Source organism: Pelodiscus sinensis, chromosome 11, assembly GCF_052426305.1.
Source record: "Pelodiscus sinensis isolate ZL-2025 chromosome 11, ASM5242630v1, whole genome shotgun sequence".
In the NCBI taxonomy this organism is placed as follows: domain Eukaryota; kingdom Metazoa; phylum Chordata; order Testudines; family Trionychidae; genus Pelodiscus; species Pelodiscus sinensis.
Genome location: NC_143062.1, coordinates 25,180,434 through 25,205,169, shown reverse-complemented (window position 1 = coordinate 25,205,169; position 24,736 = coordinate 25,180,434). Strand labels below are relative to the sequence as shown.

At 42.1% G+C, this 24,736-nt stretch overlaps 1 protein-coding gene across 1 annotated transcript in view; it reads left to right on the top strand.

Moving 5' to 3' along the window:
- DNAH12 (dynein axonemal heavy chain 12) overlaps nucleotides 1-24,736 on the top strand; it is a 235,155-nt gene that overhangs the window by 63,762 nt on the left and 146,657 nt on the right. The window contains exons 16-28 of the mRNA XM_089781364.1: nucleotides 1,617-1,751; nucleotides 5,310-5,503; nucleotides 13,398-13,641; nucleotides 15,625-15,810; nucleotides 16,211-16,411; nucleotides 17,373-17,567; nucleotides 17,805-17,926; nucleotides 18,046-18,328; nucleotides 19,150-19,269; nucleotides 21,712-21,868; nucleotides 22,116-22,288; nucleotides 23,422-23,574; nucleotides 24,024-24,263. Of these exons, the coding sequence (XP_089637490.1) occupies nucleotides 1,617-1,751; nucleotides 5,310-5,503; nucleotides 13,398-13,641; nucleotides 15,625-15,810; nucleotides 16,211-16,411; nucleotides 17,373-17,567; nucleotides 17,805-17,926; nucleotides 18,046-18,328; nucleotides 19,150-19,269; nucleotides 21,712-21,868; nucleotides 22,116-22,288; nucleotides 23,422-23,574; nucleotides 24,024-24,263 (2,403 nt within the window). The remainder of the gene's footprint in view (nucleotides 1-1,616; nucleotides 1,752-5,309; nucleotides 5,504-13,397; nucleotides 13,642-15,624; nucleotides 15,811-16,210; nucleotides 16,412-17,372; nucleotides 17,568-17,804; nucleotides 17,927-18,045; nucleotides 18,329-19,149; nucleotides 19,270-21,711; nucleotides 21,869-22,115; nucleotides 22,289-23,421; nucleotides 23,575-24,023; nucleotides 24,264-24,736) is intronic.

Below are 24,736 nucleotides of genomic sequence, written 5' to 3'. Positions count from 1 at the left end.
GTGCCTATGGTAGCAAATTGGAGTATCCTTATGCTTTCCCATAAGTTGTAGGGAGTTTAAGGTCAGGGCCGGACTAAGGGGTGGGCTAGCCGGGCAGCTGCCCAGGGTGCCAACTTACGGGGGGCGCTCGGCTCTTGGCGGGCTGCAGCGGCCACCTGGAGCAGGGGCTGTGTTAACCCCCGCAGCACCAGCCAGCAGCGCCCTTCCCCCCGTGGCTGCAGGGCCCTGCATCGCCAGGTGCAGCCCACCCCGGTCAGCCCTGGGCTGCGCGCCATCAGTGGTGGCTGAGCTGATTGGGCAGTGCATGTGCCGTGGGTCCGCCCACCCGCCCCAGGGGTGGGCCCGCGCATGCGCTGTGCGCCCGGAGGTGGGGCTGTGTGTCCCGAGGGTGGCGTGGCACACGGCGCCGCACACCTGGGGCCCGGCGCGCCAAAATAGCTCGGGCTGGCCCTGTTTAAGGTTATAGTTTGCTAGCTTGGAATTTTTGTAGTTTTTGAGAGAGAAATTTTTAAGCCTGTTAGGTGAAAAATTCCAGAGCACTTTTCTTTCTTTAAACTTTGCTGAGGAATACTTCTGAAAGGAGTATATCTTTGGGCTTGGAAATGTGCCAAGATTGTTATGTCCAATGATGTGTACACAAAATGTTTATTTTGTTTAGGGAAGTGTTGCATTTCTAGCATGTATGCCATCAGATTTGTTTAACTGAGCACACAGACAACTCTTATGATGCTTCTTTTAAAATTGTATTTTCATAGAAAGGTCAATATGAGAATCGGTCTTCATCTAGCCTCTATGGCACCAATCCTTATCTCTCACACATTCCTATTTTTGCAATTCAGGAATTTCTTCTTCTTTTGAGTAATTCTGTTCATCTGCATAATCACTTTTGCATGGAAGCAGAAGCACTTCTCATAAGAGATCTCTTCCTTCACCTATATTGATTCCTGAGAGTAGCTTTGGAAGGAGTTCATCTTGTCACCGATCCCATGCTTCAGAGGTCTCATATTCTTGGTTTCCAGCTTTTGCAGCACCATATGTCCTTCCAGTATGGATCTCCGACCTGACCTTGTCAATTTGCAGTTCAGTCCCTGAATTGAAAAATCAACTATTTGCTCAGTTCTAGTTGTAGACTGCATTCAAATTTCCTATTTTTAAAATAAACTACCTCTTCCCTCTTCAGTTAGGGTGCACTCTGGTAGGGCCCAGTTGACATCTTTGGCTTGTTTCAGAGAGGTGCCTGTTGCTAAAATTTGTAGAGTAGCTACTTGTGGTTAATTTGTATCTTTACCAGTTAATAGTCCATTGTCACAATTCCTAGGTCAGATGTCCAATTTGCTCTGCAGGACTTTTCTTCAGTTGTTATTTATATTAAACTCTTATAACTTACTTGCTGAGGTGTAACAGTTAGTCACTTATCAAAAGTGTGAGCTGTATGGACAAAATCTTCTCAAATAACTCTAGTTATTTGAAGGGAAATAATCTGTCTGTTCCATTTATTTTCTCTCTATCCATGTGGATAACATTTATATATGAGACACTGATGCCATATGTGTTGATAAATCAGATGTCTACTGCAAGTTTTTTTTCCTAACACATTTAAATTGTTCGTTTTACAGCTGATTGAACAATCTAAACGTAAAGGAGAAAGCGAACTACTGGCCAAACGTGAGAAGCTTATTTTGGAACTAGAAAAGCAGACTCGCTGTATGGAAGAGTTCTCAGAATTCTCAGAACTGGATCACATGCAAGAGGTCTGATGAACATATTGTAAAAGTGGTTCAAAGAGTCGTATATGCTTAATACAAGAAATAGGATTGTGATTTTAGAAAAAGGTGTGTCCAACACAAGGATAAATGTTAAACATCTATTACTGTATTATGCTGGTGAAACTCATTAGATACCCACTTTTGCACTAACAACTTAGTGTTACTAATATTCTGATTGGAGGAAAAATTTACCATGATGACTTTTTTTGTTTGTTTAAATTAGTTAAAAGGTAGTCGTAGAGTGGAGCAATATTCATACCCTTGATGAAAATCCTTATGCTACTGAAATTAATGGGAATTTTGTTGTTGATTCCACGGGGATCATGATTTCAGTAGCTGGTTTTAGTATGTTTACTTTTGGGAAGTGAAATCATTAAATTACTTCACTGGGGCTTCAGTCAATAATTTTACTAGGAATTGGCCAGTTACATATGTAAACCCCTCTTTCCTCCCTGGATTATCCAAGAGCAGGCCACACTCACCTCTATGCCTGGTTGCCTGATGTTTTTAACACTCAGGGTCTCCTTTAATATCCCAGTGGTGATGTTGGATAGTTGGGGATCCCCTATCTACCCCTTTGCTGCAGTCCCTTGCTTCTATAGGACTATACAATGGCAATGCCTCCACCTGGCTGGCCCCTGTGCACACTTACTGGTATGTCTTGGGAGCCTCCAGGAATAAACTTATTCCAGTAATAATCTGGCTGTAACTCCAAAACAACGACTTTTAATCTAATCAGATATATATTATTTGTAATACTCCTTTACTTAATAACTTAAACTCTGTTTCTTTAACAGACTGACATTGATTAAAATCAATTAACAAAGTATACAGAAATAATGAAACATTTATCTAACTGGTATTTATACTGCCACCATTTATTCCACCCCAGAGTATGCACTCCTCTGGATCTCAGAGTCCCAGACACTTACTTGCACGGGTGTGCTTGAAAGTCTGCATCTGGAGTGGAGACAGTACTGTGCAGATTGTGTGTGTGTATGTCAGTCCAAGCTAGGCAACAACTGCAAAATCCTTCGGACACTGGCCCACCAAATACCAGCAGCTCTGTTTCACTGGGCAGATCACTCTGCCTCTTTTCAGACCCAGAATCAATCTGTCTTCTGTGCTCCATCCCAGGCAGCACTTTCCCAAACAGCCACAGTTACTCCCAGTAACTTCTGTTCAGGCCCTTCTCATCCAGAGGTACAGCCAGAGTCTCTTGCTGCCAGGGACAATCATCAATAGCCTCTGAAGCAGCCTGCTAAATCAAAGCCCCAGCAAGCTCTTAGCAGCAGGCTCTAGGTTCCAGCAGCAGCTCCTGGACTGGAAAAGGATCCATACCAGCAATCTGGTTCCTCTCTCCAAACTGGAGCCCACCAACTCACTCCTTGCATTGGAAGAGAGCAACAGTTTTCCTCCTTTTCCCCCAAGGCACCATGGGAATTGTAGTCTTTAGGACTAGATTGCAGCACAAAGGATCATCCTAGTAAGTCAGAGATTCCTATAGTAATGGGACTACACACAAATTTAAAAACTCCACTGAGTAGTAATGGTAGGCTGAAGGCAGATCTGAATCTTCATGACTTTCCTGTTCCCTTTCCTGCTTACTAAACACACTCTGCTATACTTTTAATTTAAAATATAGCTTTAACTTCTTGACTGAGTAATTGAGTACATTTAAAAAAATGTTTGCAAAGCATGAAACTGTTGTTTAAACTTGGAAATTACAGTTGCCAAGAGTACAGATTAACTATAAAAAAGTTAACAATATGTGTTCTTTTCTAGTACAATATATTTTTGAAACCTCAAACTATTTGATAACCCTTTTACAATACTTCAGTTTGAAAACAGTAAAACTGTTTACTTTGTTTTTCTGAGCATTAATCTAGTCTTCTCACTGTGAAAAAACTCAATTCATGTGCATGAGGGCCATGTTGTTGTCTTTGAGAGGCTAATGTTATTCTATATGTAACCCTTCTGCCAGGCTGAGTTAATAGTAGCAAGGGCCGGGTTTCCAGTATCTAGGGGTCTCCTCCCAACAACGTAATACAACACTGCCTCGAGCCCCCACCCAGTGACCTGAGAGCCTCACACCCCTGAGAGCACACACACCTGAGAGCCTCAAAGAGGCAATTCTTCCCCTCTCGCAAGCACAGAGCCTCGGTATAGCAGCAAATCTTTAATAACATGAGGTAACCGACATCAGCATTAAATTGGGAAAACACCACAACTCGGATTCATAGACCAAACATGAGAAAAGACCCACCCCCAGCCAAGAATCACCCAAAGTCCCCAAAAGTCGAACACCCCAAGATTCTCTTGAGTCCAGCAACCCAAAAAAATCACCAAAGTCCGACACCCCAAAAGTCTCTGCCCCGGGTTAGTGCCGCCCCAAGTTTCAAAAGTTCATCGGCAGGGTTTTGCCATCCCAACCTGGGTAGAATGGAGGGGGCAGGGGTTGATACACCTTATGTGGTCTGCCAACGGCTCCGCCTCTCCGTAGGGCTCTGCTGCCACCATTAACAAGAGTCCCTCCACCATACTCCACCTGCTGTCCTGTGAGCCGCTCCAGCCATCCCACGAACTGCCCTGCTCCACCAGCTGTCTCGGTCCACGCCCCTGGCCGCCAGCTGGTTGTTCCTGCAGCTGCTCCACTGGCTGGTTGCTGCCGCTCCTACCAGCTGCCCGCTGGTTGTCCCCACCAGCTGCTCTGCTGGCTGCCTGTGCCCGTTGGTTGTTCCCGCAAACTGCTCTGCTAGCCGTCCCATGAACTGCTCTGCTAGTAGCTCAGCAGTATAGTGTCAGGCTCGCCATGGCGCACAGTGATTTCAGCTCATAGTAGATGTCAGCTCTTCAGTAATTTCAGCAGTATAGTGTCAGGCTCCCCATAGCACACTGCGATTTCATCTCTTCAGCAAGTTCAGCTCATAGTAGAGGAGCTTCAGTGTTAGTGCACCATTGGCCCACAGTGAAGTCAGCTCAGCAGCTTGCAACTAGACTCCTAATGGAATCCAAATTAGCTCTGATATTCTACAATGGAGAGAGGAGGGGTTGCAATTGGTGTGTTTTAGGCCCTCAAACAGGGCCTCACCACCAGGTACAAAGACCTGTCCCCAGCCTCTCTCTAGTGAGTGCTAATTAGTTAATGGTGAATCCCTCTGTCATAAAACAGTTCCACTAATCCACTGTCCTTGATTCACATAATCAGGGTAACAACACTTTATCCCCCCTGCCTCAATAACAGAGAGATTGGGGATCTCACAGTGGCAAAGTGACCATTTGGGATGCTGTGAGCACATATTAGGCGGGGTGGGTGTGCCTATGCAAACGACATCAGCCCCTGAAGTCTTTTTGCACCACTTGCCACAATTCACCATCAGATGTAAGGGTAGAGCTTATCCTGACCCTGCTTACATATATATCTCACAAATTACTTGTAATTTTGAAAAGCCAATGATTTACTGCATTTTGGTATTATGTAATTATGTCTATTCATAATATAACTCAAATTATTTCAAAAGATATAAAATCATTTGATTTCAGTATGTGAAAGCCATGAGAGCATTGCAGAAACGCACACAGGAAGCAGAGGAAACAGTAGCTTTTATTAATAAAGAAGAGGATCTCTTCAAGTGGGAGCTGACTGAGTATCCTGTTCTTGAAAGTTTAAAAACTAATATCGAGCCCTATCAGAAACTTTTTGTTCTTATACTGAAATGGCAACGAACAGAAAAACGGTAATTATATACTTAATGGTCTTAAAGCTAAATTAAGCAAAAGGCTGAAAGATCCAGGCTCCTTTTGTATGTCCAAGATATGTGAGTTACTTTGAAATTTAACTCCTGCATGTGAATGTTTTCATCTCAGTGTTTATATCAGTAGTTTTCAACCTTTCCAGACTACTGTGCTCCTTTCAGGAATCAAATTTGGCTTGTATACTCCAACTTTCACCTCATTTTAAAAATACTTGTTTACAAAAATCAGACATAAAAATACAGAAGTGTTTCAGCAATTATTACTGAAAAAATTGCTGACTCTGTTATTTTATCATATAATTATAAAATAAATTGACTGGAATATGAATATATTCAAGTGATACTTGAGCCTGTTTTTCACTGGTGAGCCTTATGTGAAAACTGAGTCCCACGTCACGGGGCTGAATCATGTAACTTAGCTTCATTGAGCCCCCTGGGTAATTGCCCAGCTTGTCACATCTTAACACAGGTCCTGCACATGCTATATCCCTAAATCTGTTCCATGATTCCTTTCCCCCTAGGGGCTGCAACCCCCAGGTTGAGAAACACTGATCTAGAAGACCTGGAAGACCTCAGTGTATCATTGATATAGATGGTTCCTTATGTTTATATTTTTGTTTTATATTTTAACATGATAAGCATAACTGTAAATATTTATGTATATGTGTGTAGTCACTTGAATACTGACTGCTCTTGGTATTGGTCAAACATGAAAGAGAGAACAATTCTTGTAAAAATAATTTCTGAGAGCTCTGTGGAAGTTTTGAGGAAAAAATTGGAATAGATGTAAGTCATTTTGCATGTGACAAGGGAAAGAGTGTTTCATTTATCTATCTATATTGATATACTAAAATATAATTCTTCTTCGGGTAGTCCCCGTGGGTGCTCCACTTCTGGTGTCGGGCTGGTCCCGGCGCCGCAAATCGGAGCTTTAACAGAGCTGTGTGTGTGGTCGGGCAGCGCGCGTGCACTCCCGTTTCGCGCCTTTCATCTACCGCGCGCTGCCTGGCTCCCGCCAGTTCTTCTCATCCGCCTTGGGTCGCAGACGGAGCTTCCCTGCTCTCTCTTCAAAATTTCCCCCTTCTTCCCTTCGGCTGTTTGCCGTGGGGAAGCCCCATAATTTTTACTGTTCAAATATATACTGTGTCTAGCCCCGTTGGCAGACGTGGTTTAAAAAAAAAAAAAAAAAAAAAAAAAAAGAAAGAAGAAAGGAAAGAGTATACTGAGAAAGAGCAGTGCTATATATAGATATACTCTGTGGGCGTTTTTTTCTGTTGCCTGCTCTGGTTAAAAAAAAAAAAAAAAAGAAGAGAAAAAAGGAAGGAAATAAACTTTAAACAGAAGGAAAGTAACACGCAGTAACCGGGGACGCATACAAGCGGCTGCTTTTAGCAGGCGGTAACACTCAGTCCCCACAACTCAAAATGCCGGGCTCCCCCGGCTTCAAGAAATGTGAAGGCTGTGCTGAACCAATGCCGGTGTCAGATGGACACTTGGCTTGCATTCGCTGCCTTGGAGAGACTCACATCCCCCAAAAGTGCTCCCACTGTGCCAGCCTGACGACTAGAGCCCGCAAGGAGCGGGAACGTCGTTTAAAGGAGATCCTGTTTGATAAGGCTCTCATGCCTTCCACTGCCTCAGGATCCTCTGCCTCTGACCCCACGACTGTTAAGCGGAAGGCTCCTTCTGAGGCTTTGCCCTCATCAAAAAAGAGGAAAGCCTCTCCTGCTCACTCCCTGCCAGCTGCTCCGCAGTCGCGGGTAAGCGCAGGTGACAAGCCGGGCACTTCTCGTTCGAGGGTAACCCGCGCTCCATCAGTCAATAAGCCGGCCGGCACTTCAGAGTCTCGTCAGCCCACTGCTCGGGATCCTCACCCGGCACCGGTGCTTCTTAAAGAGACAGACGCACCGGCACCAGTTTTATCATCGGTGCCGGCTGCTGAAGGGCTTTTAACCACGGCCCCCCACAGGGAGCTGTCCTCAGCACCGGCAGGGGATCAGCGTACTCATACTCAGATGCCTGCTTCACAGCCCTTAACCCTTCACTCTCCAGGCTCTATACAGCCAGCAGCATCAACACAAAAATCAAATGCCCAGGGAATCTCCCAGTGTGCCTCGCCAAGGTCTCACCACGAGCCATCCCCTCACCACTGTGCCTCTACGCACCACGCAAGAGACCATGGGCATTATTACCACCGCAGTCTCTCATCTCGTCACTACTATGATAGAGAGCGTAGCTGTTCACACCAGAGATATTCGAGATCTCCTTCTTCGGCGAGACGCTCACGATCACCAACTCATTCACCTAGAAGTACATATTACGCCAGGTATGACAGCACTAGATCTTCTGGACGCTTCTCCCCTGCAAGGTCTGGCCGGCACTATTCTCATCGTTATAGACCGGACTATCTTGAATCATCTCATCGCAGTCACTCTCGGTCTCATCGCAGGTCTCCATGTTCCTGTAGATCAGTTAGTCCACGCTCTGGGCGCTCGGAGATCTCCAAACGTTCTCCGCTACGACGTCCCGTATCTTCTCGTTCCCCCACCCATTGTTCTCAAATGTCGGACCTAGAGGAAGGGCAACTCTCGGAAAGTGAGCAGGATATGTCCCCAAATGCCAGTTCACCACAGCCCTCTAGGGATGAACCGCTGTCTATGGGCGAGAAGTCTCCACCGGATGATCTTAAGGAATTCCAAGACCTGTTTAAACGTGTAGCGCAATCTCAGGAAGTGCAGCTCACTGAGTCTCAAGCTAAACAGCATAAGCTGTTTAAGAATCTGCACCCTAAACAACAGAGAAAGATTGCACTCCCGGTAGATGAAGCCATCTTAGAAGTGGCACAGGATATCTGGCAGACGCCAACATCGATACCGCCAACTAATAAGAAAATTGATAAGAAGTATTTTGTTTCATCCAAAGGACTGGATTTTCTTTTCAATCACCCTCAACCGAATTCCCTGATAGTGGATGCGGTTCGTCACAAGAACAAAATGCCCCAATTCAAGAATTCCCTACCGGATAGGGAGACAAAGAAATTGGACCACTTTGGTCGGAAAGTTTACTCCTCCTCAACCTTGTTACTGCGGGTTGCCAATTATGCTGCTCTGTTATCGAACCATAACTTTGATAATTACTCCAAGTTACCGGAACTCATGCAGCACCTCCCTGACAGTAAGAAGTCTCTCCTTAGATCGGTTGTCCAGGAAGGTTTCACCGCATGTAGAACAGCCCTTCAGATAGCCGCGGACATTGCTGACACAGCCGCGCGAGCAATGGCAACAGGCATTGCGATGAGGAGAGCTTCCTGGCTACTGTCAGCGGGAGCCCCTAAGGAGTTGAATTCCAAAGTGGAAGATTTACCCTTTGATTGTCAGAAGTTGTTTGCCTCTACTACTGATGAGATCCTCCATTCTGGCAAGGACTCTCGTATGACCCTTCGTTCTCTGGGGATGTACACGTCACCTTTTAAACGCAGACGATACTACCCCTTCCAGAGGAGATATGATTATTTCCCCTATAAGCAACAGCAGCAGCAGCAGCGTGGACCTGACCAGTCTAGATTCAGACAGCGCCCTCAGCGCAAACGTCAGCAACAGAACCGCTCTGCTGCTCGATCTTCCCAGAAGCAACAGGTTTGACTCCCGTGCAGAGGACGCGAACATGTCTCCACCGGTCACCACTCTGAAGCCTGCGATCACCACCACCACTCTATTCCACCACCGCCTCAGGCCATTCCTGCATCAATGGGCCACCATTACCTCGGACCGATGGGTCCTAGAGGTCATATCGTCGGGCCTGACAATCCCGTTCGCATCAATCCCTCCGACCACTCCTCCCACCCCATCCCTTCTCAGGGACCCGTCTCATGGGGCCGCTCTTCGAGAAGAGGTTCTTCACCTACTCGAGATCGGAGCCATAGAGAGAGTACCCGACGAATTCCGAGGCAAAGGGTTCTACTCCAGGTATTTCCTGGTTCCCAAAAAGTCCGGAGGGTGGAGACCGATCCTGGATCTGAGGGGTCTGAACCGTTTTATTCGAAAGCAACGCTTCAAAATGACCACCCTGGCCAAGATCATGCCAGCACTAAACAGAGGAGACTGGTTCGCAGTCCTGGATTTGCAAGACGCATATTTCCATGTAACGATTCACATAGCCCACAGGCGTTTTCTCAGATTCGTAGTGGGCGACGATCATTTTCAGTACAGGGTTCTGCCTTTCGGCCTCATTTCGGCCCCAAGGGTGTTCTCCAAGACACTAGCGGTAGTGGCTGCCCATCTTCGAAGGATAGGAGTCGTTATCTTCCCCTACCTCGACGATTGCCTCATCAAGGCGCGCACCCGGTTACAGGTTCACCACATGGTAGTCTCAACTCAGGAGTTGTTCAACTCCCTCGGCCTTATCGTGAACACTCAAAAATCGCGCCCACTACCTACACAGATTTTAACCTTCATAGGAGCGCGTCTCGACTCCCAGTCGGAAAGAGTCCACCTTCCACTCGAGCGTTTTCAAGGAATGCAAGATCTGATAAAAACAGTTTTGCACGCTCCAATGCTCCCGGTACGCGTATGTCTCCAGCTTCTGGGACATATGGCTTCCACGACAATCATAGTGCGCCATTCAAGGCTGCACCTCAGGTGTCTGCAGCATTGGCTAAGCACGGTTTACAAGCCTACCGACCACAGCATTCGCAAGACTGTAGTACTTCCAGTACATGTCAAGGACTCCCTAGTATGGTGGACGAATCACAACAACATGTTGTCAGGAGTTCCCTTCCATGCACCACAACCGTCACGAGAAATAACTACAGACGCTTCTCTCATCGGCTGGGGTGCCCACATGGGCACAAAAACAGTTCTGGGTCGTTGGTCCGCTACGGAGATGATGCTCCATATCAATCTTCTCGAGCTTCGAGCCGTGTTTCATGCCTGCAAACACTTCAAGGTATACATAAAAGGTACTGTCACCAGAATTCTCACGGACAATGTAGTCGCAATGTACTACGTAAACAGACAGGGGGGTGCCCGATCCCGCTCACTTTGTGAGGAGGCGATCCGTCTCTGGAAATGGTGCATTCGAAACAACATCTCTATAGTTGCGTCATACTTACCGGGTGTGAACAATACCACAGCCGATGCACTGAGCAGGTATTTCCCCCAGGACCACGAGTGGGTGATCCGCACAGATGTCCTCTTAACTTTCTTCCATCAGTGGGGGTTTCCGGTGATAGATCTCTTTGCAACACATGCCAACGCGAAATGCAGAGCTTACTGTTCCAGAGCGGGCGTGGGACCTCACTCACTGGGAGACGCATTCCTCCTTCACTGGGGCACATCACTTTTGTATGCATTCCCCCCTGTTGTACTCATTCCCAGAGTACTCGAGAAGGTTGTGATGGACAGGGCACGAGTGATACTTATAGCCCCAGCATGGCCCAGGCAGCCATGGTACTCAACCCTTCGGCAGCTCTCTGTACGAGCACCGCGTCGACTGCCTTGCCTACCAGATTTGCTGACACAACAGAGAGGTTCACTGCGTCACCCGAAGCTGGACACTCTGCACCTCACTGCATGGATGGTACATGGTTCAGCGAGTCTGAGAATCTTTGTTCGGACCAAGTGAAGCGTGTTCTCCTGCACAGCAGGAGAGATTCCACCAGGAAAACCTACCTGTCAAAGTGGTCCAGATTTGTACGATGGTGTGCTCCTAAACTCCTGGATCCCTTGCTTTCGCCGATGCATGTCTTATTGGACTATGTCCTTCAGCTGCAGGCAACCGGGCTAGCCATTTCATCACTTAAGGTCCACATAGCGGCAATAGCCGCTTTTCACTACCCCGTTGAAGGCAAGTCGGTTTTTTCTCACCCCATGATGGCTAGATTTCTCAGAGGATTGGCTAACCTCAACCCACCACGGAGACCTCCGCCACCTGTATGGAGTCTTGACCTGGTTCTGGATGTCCTCACTGGGCCACCGTTTGAACCGTTGGCCACGGTACCGCTACCGATGCTTACGATGAAGGTACTTTTTCTTCTGGCTATAACATCAGCACGCAGGGTGAGCGAGTTATCCGCACTAATGTCAACACCTCCCTATACAGTCTTCAACCCGGAATCAGTGATACTGAGGTCTCATCCAGCCTTTCTACCTAAAGTCTGTACGGAATTTCACGTAAACGAACCAATTGTTCTGCCATGTTTCTACCCAAAACCGCATGCATCTCAGCGAGACGCTCTCCTGCATACGCTCGATGTCCGCAGAGCTCTGGCTTTCTATATAGACAGAACCCGTACTTTACGTAAGACGGATCGCCTCTTTATTTCAACATCGGGCTCTTCTAAGGGCAAGTCCTTATCTGCACAGCACATTTCCAAGCTGGTTGTCTCTTGTATCACGACGTGCTATACTATCCGTAAGAAGTCTCTCACCTCGCAACCTAGAGCTCACTCAACACGAGCAGTCGCTGCGTCTACAGCTTTCGTGAAAGGTGTCCCTCTTCGTGACATCTGCCGTGCTGTGACTTGGTCTTCAAATTCTACCTTTTCAAGACATTATGCAATTGTTCAGCACTTCACCACTGACTCAGCAGTAGCCTTGGCAGTGTTGCCTACTGCTCGGAATACCGATTCCGAAACACACGTTTAGCCGAGATTACTGCTTCGGAGTCACCAGAAGTGGAGCACCCACGGGGACTACCCGAAGAAGAAAAGGAAGTTACTCACTTCGTGCAGTAACGATCGTTCTTCGAGGTGTGTCCCCGTGGGTGCTCCACGACCCGCCCTCCTCCCTGCTTCGGAATCTTGTTTTTCTGTCTTTCAGATAGGCGGTGAGACGAACTGGCGGGAGCCGGGCAGCGCGCGGTAGATGAAAGGCGCGAAACGGGAGTGCACGCGCGCTGCCCGACCACACACACAGCTCTGTTAAAGCTCCGATTTGCGGCGCCGGGACCAGCCCGACACCAGAAGTGGAGCACCCACGGGGACACACCTCGAAGAACGATCGTTACTGCACGAAGTGAGTAACTTCCTTTTTTGTGCTTGTCTGTACTCCCAAAATGGAATGTAGACCTGCTCAAATGATTGTTACCTCTAGTGGATAAATACTGCTTTATAAGCTATAATAGTGACGGGTCTTAAGGGTGTGAAAATGGGTATTCCCACACTTCTGAATTGCAGGTATAATTTCCAACTGTAGGAGACACGTTTGCTCTGGCTATTACACTAAAAATAGAATGTAGCTGCAAATCGATCCTGTAAATGAAGTTAAGTTCCAAGGCTTCCTTGTGTATCTGGCTTGTAAAATTGGCCTGAAACAGTACAGTGACTGAGATCCATTAATGAGTGCCCGGACAAGTTAAAATGTTCCCCACAGGTTTCTGTGTGTTACTGTTTCGCATATCTGATTTGTGTCCATTAATTCTTTCACGTAGAGACTGTCCAGTATAGTCAATATACATGGCAGTGAGGCATTGCTAGCATTTGATGGCATAGATAACATTTAGTGGCTGTGCAGTTAAATGAGCCTCTGATGTGGTGGCTGATATGGTTAGGTCCTATGATGATATTGCTTGTATAGATGTGTGGACAGAGTTGGCACCGGGGTTGATTGCAGGGGTGGGTTCCTGAATTATCATAATGGAGGTGTGCTGCGTGGTTACTAGAAAGGATTTGTGTGAAGTTAGGGGTTGTCTGTAGGAGCGGATTGACCTCCAAGGCCTGTGAAACATTCCATTAAAATGTTGCTTTTAACTTTTTAAACTTTTGTTTGTGATGCAAATAGTATATTTAAACATTAAAAATGTGTTTTAGATCTGTGCATGATTTATATGCCATTTTGATTCTTGTAAAAGATTATTATACTTTCGGTTTTTCTCCCAGATGGATGGATGGGGCTTTCCTGGACCTGAATGGGGAAAGCATGGAGACTGAAGTAGATGAGTTTTTTCGAGAGGTATACAAGATGTTGAAGCTTTTTCAACAAAAGCAGAAGAAAGCAGAACTAGAAAAAAAGAAGACTCTGCATCGCAGAGCCATAGTAGACGAGAAATTGGAAGAAGAAAAGAAGGACAATCCAACGATTACAATGTGTTCCTCTGTAATGGAACAGATCAAAGACTTTAAGGTTAAAAATTGATAATAATACTTAACAGTTAGGGACAAATCCTAAAATCATTACTCACCCAAGCAGAGACCATAATCTCTGAAATATCAATTTTTGGTTATAGTATTAACTTGATAGTTAACACAAATGAGGAAACCCCTTGTGAATGACTGAACTTTATGGAAAGTTGAATTAGATTGATAGAGAGATTGATTGTGTCTCACTCCTGAGTGAGTGCAGAGGGAAGGTAAAGTGAAGGAGTCACTTTCTCACTTCACCCTAATTGACTCTGGGGGTGAGGATATGACTAGGGGAGTATAGGTCTTTTAGCCCACTTGGACCCTGCGGGCAGTAGCTACTTGGAAATGGGAAGAGAGGACTGGGAATGAGAGCAGCACAAGACAGAGGAGGATGCTGCACTTATGATCAAACTGCTGAATCAGGGTGCATGGCTTGAAAGGTTCCAGGACAAATTGTGGCTGATGAGTCCCTATTTACATTAAGAGAATTAGCACTGGTTGCATCAGTGTTGGTCTATACCAATTTATATCAGTACAACTGTGTTGTTCATCAGCATGGAAAATCAGTTATGCCAAACTAATCCCGGGTACGGATAGCATTTCTCCAGTCAATATAGCTTTGACCTCTCAGGGAGGTGGAATACCTGTGTTAATTGGGAGAAGCTCTCCATTAGGGTAGGTAGCACCTTCACTAAATGCTGTAAGTGTAGACAAGCCCCAATTTGCTTATAATATAAACCTCTAATGTAGACGTGACACCTGTTGAAAGTAGGACTTAAACCTGTAAAGTTTGCTTTTTCTGTTATTGGATTAAACTTCATCAATTTAAGCCCCACTTTATATTGATGCTGTTACATCAGTGTGACCAGCATAATATTCAGCCAGAATCCTTCAAGGAAACTTTGCTTGCAGAGCAGACAGATAGTGACTCTTCAGTGCACCTGAAGGTACCAGGGATGCAGTCTAGGTAAAAATATATTGACAAGCAAATGCATATTTGGATTCTTTCATCAAAATAATTTTCACTGCCCTCTTCATGATTTAAATGTGCTACTGAACTTGCCTTCTTCTAAGGAGCAAACCCAAAATATTAGTAGTGAGCCACTGACAGGATTTTTTTCAAGTCCTGCTATGCAGTATTCACGGTAGTGTTGGCTTGATGATGCTTTTCTAGTGATAACAGATATACATTTGAAATCAATAGCATAACTTTAACAGATTTTAATAGAATCAGGATTTTTTGCAAATTTTCAGGTGCATGAATGATCAAATAGTGAATTAATAATATTTTAATTTACATGTTATATAAATAATACAAAAAGATTACTTTCTGCCCTGGAAAAAATTATTGCAAAAGAAACAAATTTTGAGGACTATATAAAAACTGTAATAACTAATTCTGAAAATTAGACATAATGACTATGAATTTAAAACTAAACTGGAATTCAAAAATACACAAATACAAGATGATGATTTTTATCAAATTACTATTAGAACGTTTGTACATGAAAGTACATTTTAAAACAAAATGCAATTGAAAATTAGTTAATGTTATGTGTCCACCAAGACCTACATTTGTGACTATATTTTTTCAGAAAAAATTAATGAATATTATCTGGTAACAGTTGAAGCAGTGCATTGGAAGAAGCCATCTGTACTATTTGGGAATTAGTTGAAGTCACTGATGTTGTTGTTGCAGGATTAAATCTAAATTTAGGTCTTGGCACAAACAGTCTTCTGGTTCATCATGAGGAATGAATGTACAATAGCAAAATTCTTACCTATAATTCATCATCAAATCCACTGATGAAAGACAGTTTAGATTGATAATATTCATTGAAAAGATAGTTAGGAGTCAGGAACAATAGCTAGCTATAAGGGAGGAAGGGGATGAGCTAATTTAGGTGTGTTATAATTCATATTATCTGAAAAATGTATATTTACATAGATAAAATTCTGTTTTGCAAATATTTTTATCAAATAGGAAAATATCCCCACGGTGACTATCCTTTGTAACCCAGGCATAAGGACTCGTCATTGGCAACAGATGTCAGATTTAATAGGATTTGATTTAACTCCAGACTCTGGAACTACTCTAAGAAAAGTTTTAAAGCAGAATCTAGCCCCTTACCTGGAGCAATTTGAAACTATAAGTGTAGGTGCAAGTAAGGTGAGCACAGAGGTTTGACTGTAAATCTCTTTGGAAACAAATGAAAATCGAAGTATGTATGGTGGTGGTTCCTGGGCTTATGCTTTTTTTCCTTTTATTGTTGCATATAATTTTCTGAGGCTGTTGAGAGCTAGTCACTGACAACATGATCTATTGGATGATGCGTTGGCTATAACTTTTTGAATTTGTTTACATTTCTAACTTACATGTTGTCATATCAATGATACATATGGTTTTTTGTTATGCTTCAGCAAATGAAATGTTAAGAAATAATGTTATGCTGTTAGTACCAGTGGCATGTCTCCTAAGATTTTTCTAGGTATGTGAAATTATATATTGAATGTGGCAACCAAAGAAAAATTGTGTGACCATAAAATATCTCCTTTTTTGTATACTGTAGGAGTTTTCTTTAGAGAAAGCTATGCATGCTATGATGGAAATATGGGAATCTGTTTTTTTCCATACAAGCATTTATCGTGAAACTGGAGTCTGTATTCTGTCCGCAGTGGATGAGATTCAGACTATTTTAGATGATCAGATTGTAAAAACTCAAACAATGAGAGGATCACCTTTCATTAAACCTTTTGAAAAAGAAATCAAGGTATGAGAGCCAAAATGTATATTTGCTTTTTAAAATGGCCACTTATATTCCAGTGATAACTATATGGTTGGGCTAGTGTTTTATTATTTTTGCATTATAGTTGGATTTTTCATTAGAAACATTTAATTTTTTAAAAGTTGGTAACTCGGGTATTTCTGAATAAAATGTTTTATAAGTTGTGTTAATTTTCTCTCCCAGTTATGGTTTCTGTCTTACTGCTGATTTATAATCAAAATATTTGGTGATCTAGTATTTATGAGGTCAATTTTTACTTCAGGGCATGCCTTTGCAGCTGTGCTGGACACTGGGAACTTCCTAGTGGGCTGGCATAGGAAGGAATCACTTTCCCCAGGCTGCTGAACAGCAATGTAGCCCCTCTTCTATTGTTATGCTAACCTCAGAGCTAGAATAGTCTCAGTAGTTATTGAGCGCACACACACATACACTGGCTCTGTGCAGTGCATGCTGCCCATACCCATATAAGCAACCCCTCAGTCTTCCTGGCCAATGGGAGCTAGGAACAGAGACAGCATGTCCTGGCTTCCCCTCTGCCTAAGAGCTGCAGGGAAATAACAGCCTCTTCCAAGCACTCTGTGGAGCCAGGGTTGGCAAGGAACCTGCCTTAGCCCGGCCCACCAGATCAGACTGTTAATGGACCGTTCTGGGCATTCTGGTAAAAAACTGGATATCTAGCAACCCTATTTGTCTCCAGCATCATAATGAATGTTCTCTAAATAGAAAATTATTAAGAGATGATAATAGTGAAGTGATCTGAAACTCCACTCAAAGGATTTATTAGTGCTTTGGAAAACTAGTCTAGTGTTAGGTTAGACTTTTCAAACTGGTAGGTAATACATGTATAAGGAAGAACATTTAGTCTTCCATAAGATTTTGTTTCTTTACTTTTGATTCTCTAGTTAATTTTATGTGGTATGACTATAATTTTAATATGTTTGTTAAGGAATGGGAAGACTGTCTTATTCGAATTCAGGAAACTATTGATGAATGGTTGAAAGTTCAAGCTCAATGGCTTTACTTGGAGCCCATTTTTTCTTCTGAGGACATCATGCAACAGATGCCAGAAGAGGGACGTCTCTTCCAAACTGTTGACAGATACTGGAGGGACATTATGAAGTATTGTGCCAAAGACCCTAAAGTAATATATTTATTCAGAAATAATCTGACCCTAAAAGAAAATCCTCCTCCCATTTTTATCAATAATTTTGTGGTAAAAATATACTCAATTAACTGAACTATAATTTCACTAACCTCCAAGACTTACAGAGGAAAAGCCTGTGCAATATATTTATCATCTTGCTAACCTTCATTGTATGCTATAGCCGATATTTGAGTTACAGTAGGCACTAAGTGAGATTATATATCTTTGTCACAGGTTCTTGCTGCCACTTCATTGACAGGTTTATTGGAGAAACTTCAGGGGTGCAATGAGCTTCTCGACAAAATCATGAAAGGGCTTAATGCTTACCTTGAAAAGAAGCGTCTCTTCTTTCCTCGGTATGCTGCACGTTGACTGTATCAGAAACAAAGATGATTGAATTTATATTTTGCTGTGTAGTTGGGCTGACATGTTCAGTAACTTGGTACTTCTGTCATTTTTGTGAATCTTTTTCTAGTTTTTTCTTCTTGTCCAATGATGAAATGTTAGAGATCCTATCAGAGACCAAAGATCCTCTCAGAGTTCAGCCTCACTTGAAAAAGTGTTTTGAGGGCATTGCTAAGCTGCATTTCCTTCACAACTTGGATATTAAGGCAATGTATAGCACTGAAGGTGAGCGAGTGGAACTGATTTCAACCATTTCTACTGCTGAAGCTCGAGGTGCTGTGGAGAAGTGGCTGATCCAAGTGGAAGATATTATGCTGAAGAGTATACATGATATTATTGCTGAATCAAGATTGGTATGTTTATTAATATGTGTTCCAGGACATCTCTAGAAAACTGTTTATATATGAGTAGTTTAGGGCTCTTTCCTAAATGCCTAATGCATACTAAAACTCTTCTTGCCTTAGTAAAAGCAAGGACCTTAAACACCTTAAAGACTAATAAATGTATTTAGACTAACAAATGTATTAGTCGTTAGGGTGCTACAGGGTTCCTTATTGTTTTTTCCTGAACAACAGCTACCCCTCTGAAACTTGCCTTGGGTATAATTTAACCATATGAAAGCTACAAAATAAGGCCTAAGTTTTTAGTGTGAGACTTATCATTATAAACCAGTTTGGCCAATGGGAGTTTTGCCTTAATCAGGACTGAGATTTGTCCTGCATACTCACTGGAATGTATAAAAGAAATTTGACAACATTATTAAACTTCTAAGATACCCTATTTTATAGAGTTTGTTTTATTGTTTTACTTAATTAAAAATTAGAAGTAAGCAAAATACTTGTCAGAGATTTGCTCTTACTTAAAAAGAAGACCACAAACCAAAAAATTATTCTGCTTGTCAATTTAGAATGCTGATTCTAGGGAATAATAGGGAGACTTTTAAAATCTGATGACTTAGCAATAAAAAAGGAAGAAAATTAAGGAAAAAGGCCATTTGAAATATTTGAAAGAAATATTTTGTATTTGATTTCAAAAATACAAATATAGCATTGCCAGTATTCAAAAGAGTATTATTAAAAGCATCACATTGAGTCATATAATACAAAAGCATTCTCGGTGGTACATATTCAGTTATTTACACTAACATCGTTATATGATGTATTTAACTCTTTAGGCATATCCTGAGACTGAAAGAAAACAGTGGGTTCTAGAGTGGCCTGGACAGGTAGTGCTGTGTGTATCTCAGATGTTCTGGACGAGTGAGGTACATGAAGCCATTTGCAATGGCCCAGAGGTACTAAGAAGCATAATATTTTTAGTTTACGTTGATTATTTCAGCTATTGTACTTTGATCAACTAAATCATTCATTCCCCCTATCCCTATAAAGTAGGATAAAATAATTAATACCAGTCTTAACGTGTCTCTAACATTTGTCTCTAACCAGTCTTAAAACACAGATTTTTTTGAACAGCCTTTGGGTATTCAAAACACCCAGTTTTGAATACTAAGTAATGGTGAAATTCTGAAGAACGTGTCCACCACATTCCTTTTGCAACTGGGTGTTTGTCTGGCTATCTGGAAGGAAAAGAACACTACCCTGTTAAGGGATCCCATGCAACAGCACAGAGAAGGGGGAAAGGTTACAGGGAAGAACAAGGGCAGGATGCAGCAGGGAAGAACAAGGGCAGGATGCAGCTGGGAAGAGCTCCAGGCCATTGCATTGCCCTTCCTGCTGACTGGAAGAATGAAAGGGGTATTTATACACCAGAAACAGGCTGGAAACCACCACTCTCCCACCCATCTGTTTGGGAAACTGGTCCTATTCCTTTTTACCCATTGTGGGCATTGTGCTAATTGACCATTTTCCTTGTGGGGCTGGGATGGAATTTTCTCCTCACTAACAGATTGGCCAAGGTAAGGCAATTTTTTTAACCTTTTCTACAGCTGGGCTGGGTACCTGATGGAATGGAGTAGGTGGATTAGTTTATAATGTTGCACTTACATGTAATACTAGTAGGCTGTGTCTACACTGCACCCCTTTTCCGGAAAAGGGATGCAGATGAGACAAGTCGGAATTGCAAATGAAGCAGGGGATTTAAATATCCGCCGCTTCATTTATATAAACATGGCTGCCGCTTTTTTCCAGCTAGGGGCTTTGCCAGAGAAAAGCGCCAGTCTAGACGGGATCTTTCGGAAAATAAAGCCTTTTCTGAAAGGTCCCTTATTCCTGATCTTAAGAGGAATAAGGGACCTTTCAGAAAAGGCTTTATTTTCCGAAAGATCCCGTCTAGACTGGCGCTTTTCTCCGGCAAAACCCCGAGCCGGAAAAAAGCGGCAGCCATGTTTATACAAATGAAGCGGGGGATATTTAAATCCCCTGCTTCATTTGCAATTCTGACTTGTCTCATCTGCATCCCTTTTCCAGAAAAGGGGTGCAGTGTAGACACAGCCGTAGGGAATGCCAGTGCGGGTACTCAGCATGCAGAGGTTATAGTTATCAGATCAGATTAGAAATAGATTTGAAGGAAAGAATTCCTTATGGGAGCTGATTCAGAGGGCTTTGGACTGCTGCATTTCTTCAGTGGAGAGCTGATCCTTTCCTTTTTCTGGTCCCCACAGGGAGCCAAGGAAGGGGTTGGGACTCTTATGTCTGGATCAGTGGAGAGCTAACACCCTCCTTCCTGCACTGCACAATTTGCAAGGTTCTTCCAGATGTTATAAATGGATTAAATTGCAGCCTAATTAATCCATATCCATGTCCTGCTGTCTGTCTTTTTAGCTTGTATGGACAGTGTAGAGTACCCAACTTTTTACTTGCCCATTGTGTACTCAGGTAACTGATTTACAGAGAGCTCTGCTTAAGTACCAAATCCCACTTTTTTGCGTTCAAAAGTTCCATTGACATTGGTGGAAGTTCTGTGATTGAGGAATCCAGGATTGGGCTTTGGAAAACATAGGTTGATATGTATCCTCCTGCTTCTTAGAGTTTTCTGTTAGAAAAGTCAGTATATTGGTGCAGTCCTCATTCTAAAGTTTTTAGTGGCACTATCCAATATGGAGGGTTAAGAAAGTAGGTAAGGATACATGAAACAGTGGTGCTTTTCAGTTTGTGGGCATGTACAGTACATTTGCATATATGCATAGAGAACCATTATTTATGGAAACATGTTTATTACTATAGTTTAAGAGCCCATTTTAAATAAAATAATTAAACAAATTTTACTCTACTAGTTCCCAGGAATTCAAGTAGATAAAAATAACAGTAAAGACATTCATTTCTTTTTCTAGGGGGTTCCATATGTAAGCAACTTGAATGTGATTTCAGACTGCACTTCCAATAATAATAAGAACATAACATAATTTCTTAAGATTTATAAACTGGTTCTGGCTCACAGGGAGTAGGCTGGTCATACACTGGCTCCTCCTGTTTGTTTGCAGCTGCTGAAATGCAGTAAGGACCCAAAGCCCATTGAAGTCAGTACTCCCATTGACTTAAGTGGGCCTGAGATTTAAAATATGTAAAAAAAAAAAAAAAAAAAAAAAAAAAAAAAAGTACTTTTAGTGGGGAAGTAAATAATTGGAAATGAGAGAGAAATGACTGAGAAGGGTGATGGTCCATTAAGCAATCTCTATTAAATGTCTATGCACACTATGAAGAATTTTCAGAACCCTAATTAATTGCAAACTAAAGTTCAAAGAATGTTCAATCAATTTTGACATTTTTTTTCCTTGCAGGGCTTAGAGGATTATTATATGGCTCTTCAGCTTCAGCTTAATGATATTGTAGAGTTGGTAAGAGGAAAATTATCTAAGCAGACACGAACCACATTGGGTGCTTTGGTTACTATTGATGTCCATGCTAGAGATGTCGTCATGGAGATGATTGAAAGTGGTACATAGCTTTTTAAAATTTTGTTCTTCATGTGTTTCTAACATGGAGTTTTTCAGAACCAAGAGAAATAGACTTGCATTATTTTTCCTTGCGGGCCTAAAGAACTATGAGAATTTCGAAAGTATTTTATATTTGAAAGTATTCATAATTTCAGTACTATTTCATATTGACAAATTATTTATTTTATACCTAACAAATTCAATTTTCTAGAATTTTTTTCTTATTTTCTTCTTCACTTTCTTACCAGGTGTAAAAAATGAGTCAGACTTTCAGTGGCTTGCTCAACTGCGATATTATTGGGAATATGAAAATGCTCGTGTCCGCATAATTAATTGCAATGTAAAATATGCCTATGAGTACCTTGGCAACTCACCTCGACTTGTCATTACTCCACTTACGGATAGATGTTACCGCACCTTGGTATGCTTTTACGTAAAACGTAATTAACCTGCTTAAATAATTCATTTTATTCACTCATATCTATAAAATGTCATTTCCAACAATTTATACTTACTACAATGGTACTTGGGAGCACTGCAGTAGTTGTAAGACCCTTGACATTTCTGTTAAAACCTCTAGTTTCAGGGATTTTACTTCTTGTCTAAATTTTAAAGATGAACCTGAATGGCTATAGTAGCTCTGCAACATTTTTCATGTTTTGTGCTGAACTGAAAAATGCTTACCAACTTCATCAAGTGGGCTGGGTTTATAGATCTGGCAAAAATGAACCTCTTGGCAGCTTGATCCTAGCTTGGATAATGAGATAGCCAAGCCACTTATGTGACATTGTGTAACTGGCAGTTTATATTGGTATTGATATGTCTATGATTTTGCCTCTGAAGCTAGGACAGAAGTTGGTCACTTTTTACTTCCCATTTCCAGTTGGTATGCAGCACATCAAAAGTCCTGGTTACCTAATGGGAGGAGTAAAGATAATGGGGAATCTAAAGGGGGGGGGGAAGAAAGAAGATTTGGAGGGCGCGATTGATGGGAAGGATGGGACAGGAAAAATGGTGTGTAAGAGAACAGAATATGGAGGAAAGCTGGATATGATGGACAATGGAACATGGGCAGAGCAAAGGGAGATGATATAATAAAGACCACAAAGCATGAGTGGAAAAGAGATGCTGCTGCTTAGAAAAGGAAAAAGAGCGAGATAGGAAACAAAAACAAGTAAGATCAGGCATATTGACTTTAAAAATGGACTTTTCCTGTGTGTGAGCAGCACAATCAGGTTCAATGTAAATGTCTACATGGGCTTCTCAGGAACAAATAAGATTGTGCCCTCTTCTGAGGAATCTGCAATAAAGATAACTCTGAATCAAACTTTGAGTTTCATGTATTTTGAAGACATAAGTAATTTTTTTGCATTGCCTTTTTCATTTAGTAAAAATCTGATAAATACTTGTTGTATGCAATAATTTGTTTTTAGCTATCTAGTGTTTTCAATCCACATTTGAATTTAAAATTATTTTCCATTATAAAATTATTTTGTACTATGAACAAATATTTGATTAAATTATTACTTTTCGTAAACTATTTCCATTCTTTAGATTGGAGCCTTTTATTTAAACCTTGGTGGTGCTCCAGAGGGCCCAGCAGGGACAGGTAAAACAGAGACTACTAAAGACTTGGCTAAAGCTCTTGCTGTACAGTGTGTTGTCTTCAACTGTTCCGATGGGCTTGATTACCTAGCAATGGGAAAGGTAATTTGAATTACTTTTTAAGATCATTGTGTGTTTTTTCAGGAGGAAAGGTGTTGACTTTCAATGGGAGTTAAGTGCCCATTTCATGTAGGCACTTCTGAAAATCCCACTCATGATCCCCGTCCTTAATAGTTTATAATTTAAGGTCTATTGACTTCAGTAGGATCATTTTCCATGTATTAGATTATGTATATGTCCAGGAGTTTGCAGGACCAGAGCCTGTGATCCTTACTCAGCTTCTGTTAAAACCAAGGAAAGATTTCCATTTACTTAATTTCCTAATGTACCTGCTGACCTTTCCTCTAAATAAACTTAAATATTATTCCAACTATGCAAATAAGTACATGGCACAACATTGAATTTCAAGCCATCATACTATTGATTGGTGCTCTTAAATCTCCTGATGCTATGGAGAGTTACAGTTACTATCTTTTTTTCTTGTTTTACAGTTTTTTAAGGGTTTGGCTTCTTCCGGTGCTTGGGCCTGTTTTGATGAATTTAATCGTATTGAGCTAGAAGTACTGTCCGTGGTGGCCCAGCAGATCCTTTGCATTCAGCGAGCCATACAGTTGAAGATGGAAACATTTCTTTTTGAAGGGACTGAACTGAAGCTCAATCCCAACTGTTTTGTAGCTATTACCATGAATCCAGGTTATGCAGGACGGTCTGAGCTGCCAGACAACCTCAAGGTAAGATAATAAAATGAGCATGTTCGCTTAATAATGCATTTAAGAAACCTAGGACCAAATTCACTACTGGTGTTACACTAGAATGTGGAATCCACAATATAAGCAATTTATATTTTTAAATTTTGCATTTCTTATGCAACATATCTGGCAGGTTTCATTTTTTTCTTTTATTCAAACCAGTTTATTCTCTGTTAAGGTTTTTAATCAGTTTTTCTTGTTATACACTGAAATTACATTAATTAATTATTACTTTTGCTCTTATGTGTGATGAGCCAACACTTCATTGAGGGCTGTTTAGCTGGGGTAAGGAGCAGGAATTGAGTAGTGATTGAAGGATTTTGTCCTGTATGCTTTTAAATTAATTTATATAGAATATATTAAGAAAATGTGTTTAAAATAACTTAGAATGTTATTTTATTCAGAAGCAGAGGTAGAACAATTTGACTAGCTCAAGTGATGATGAATCTATTCAG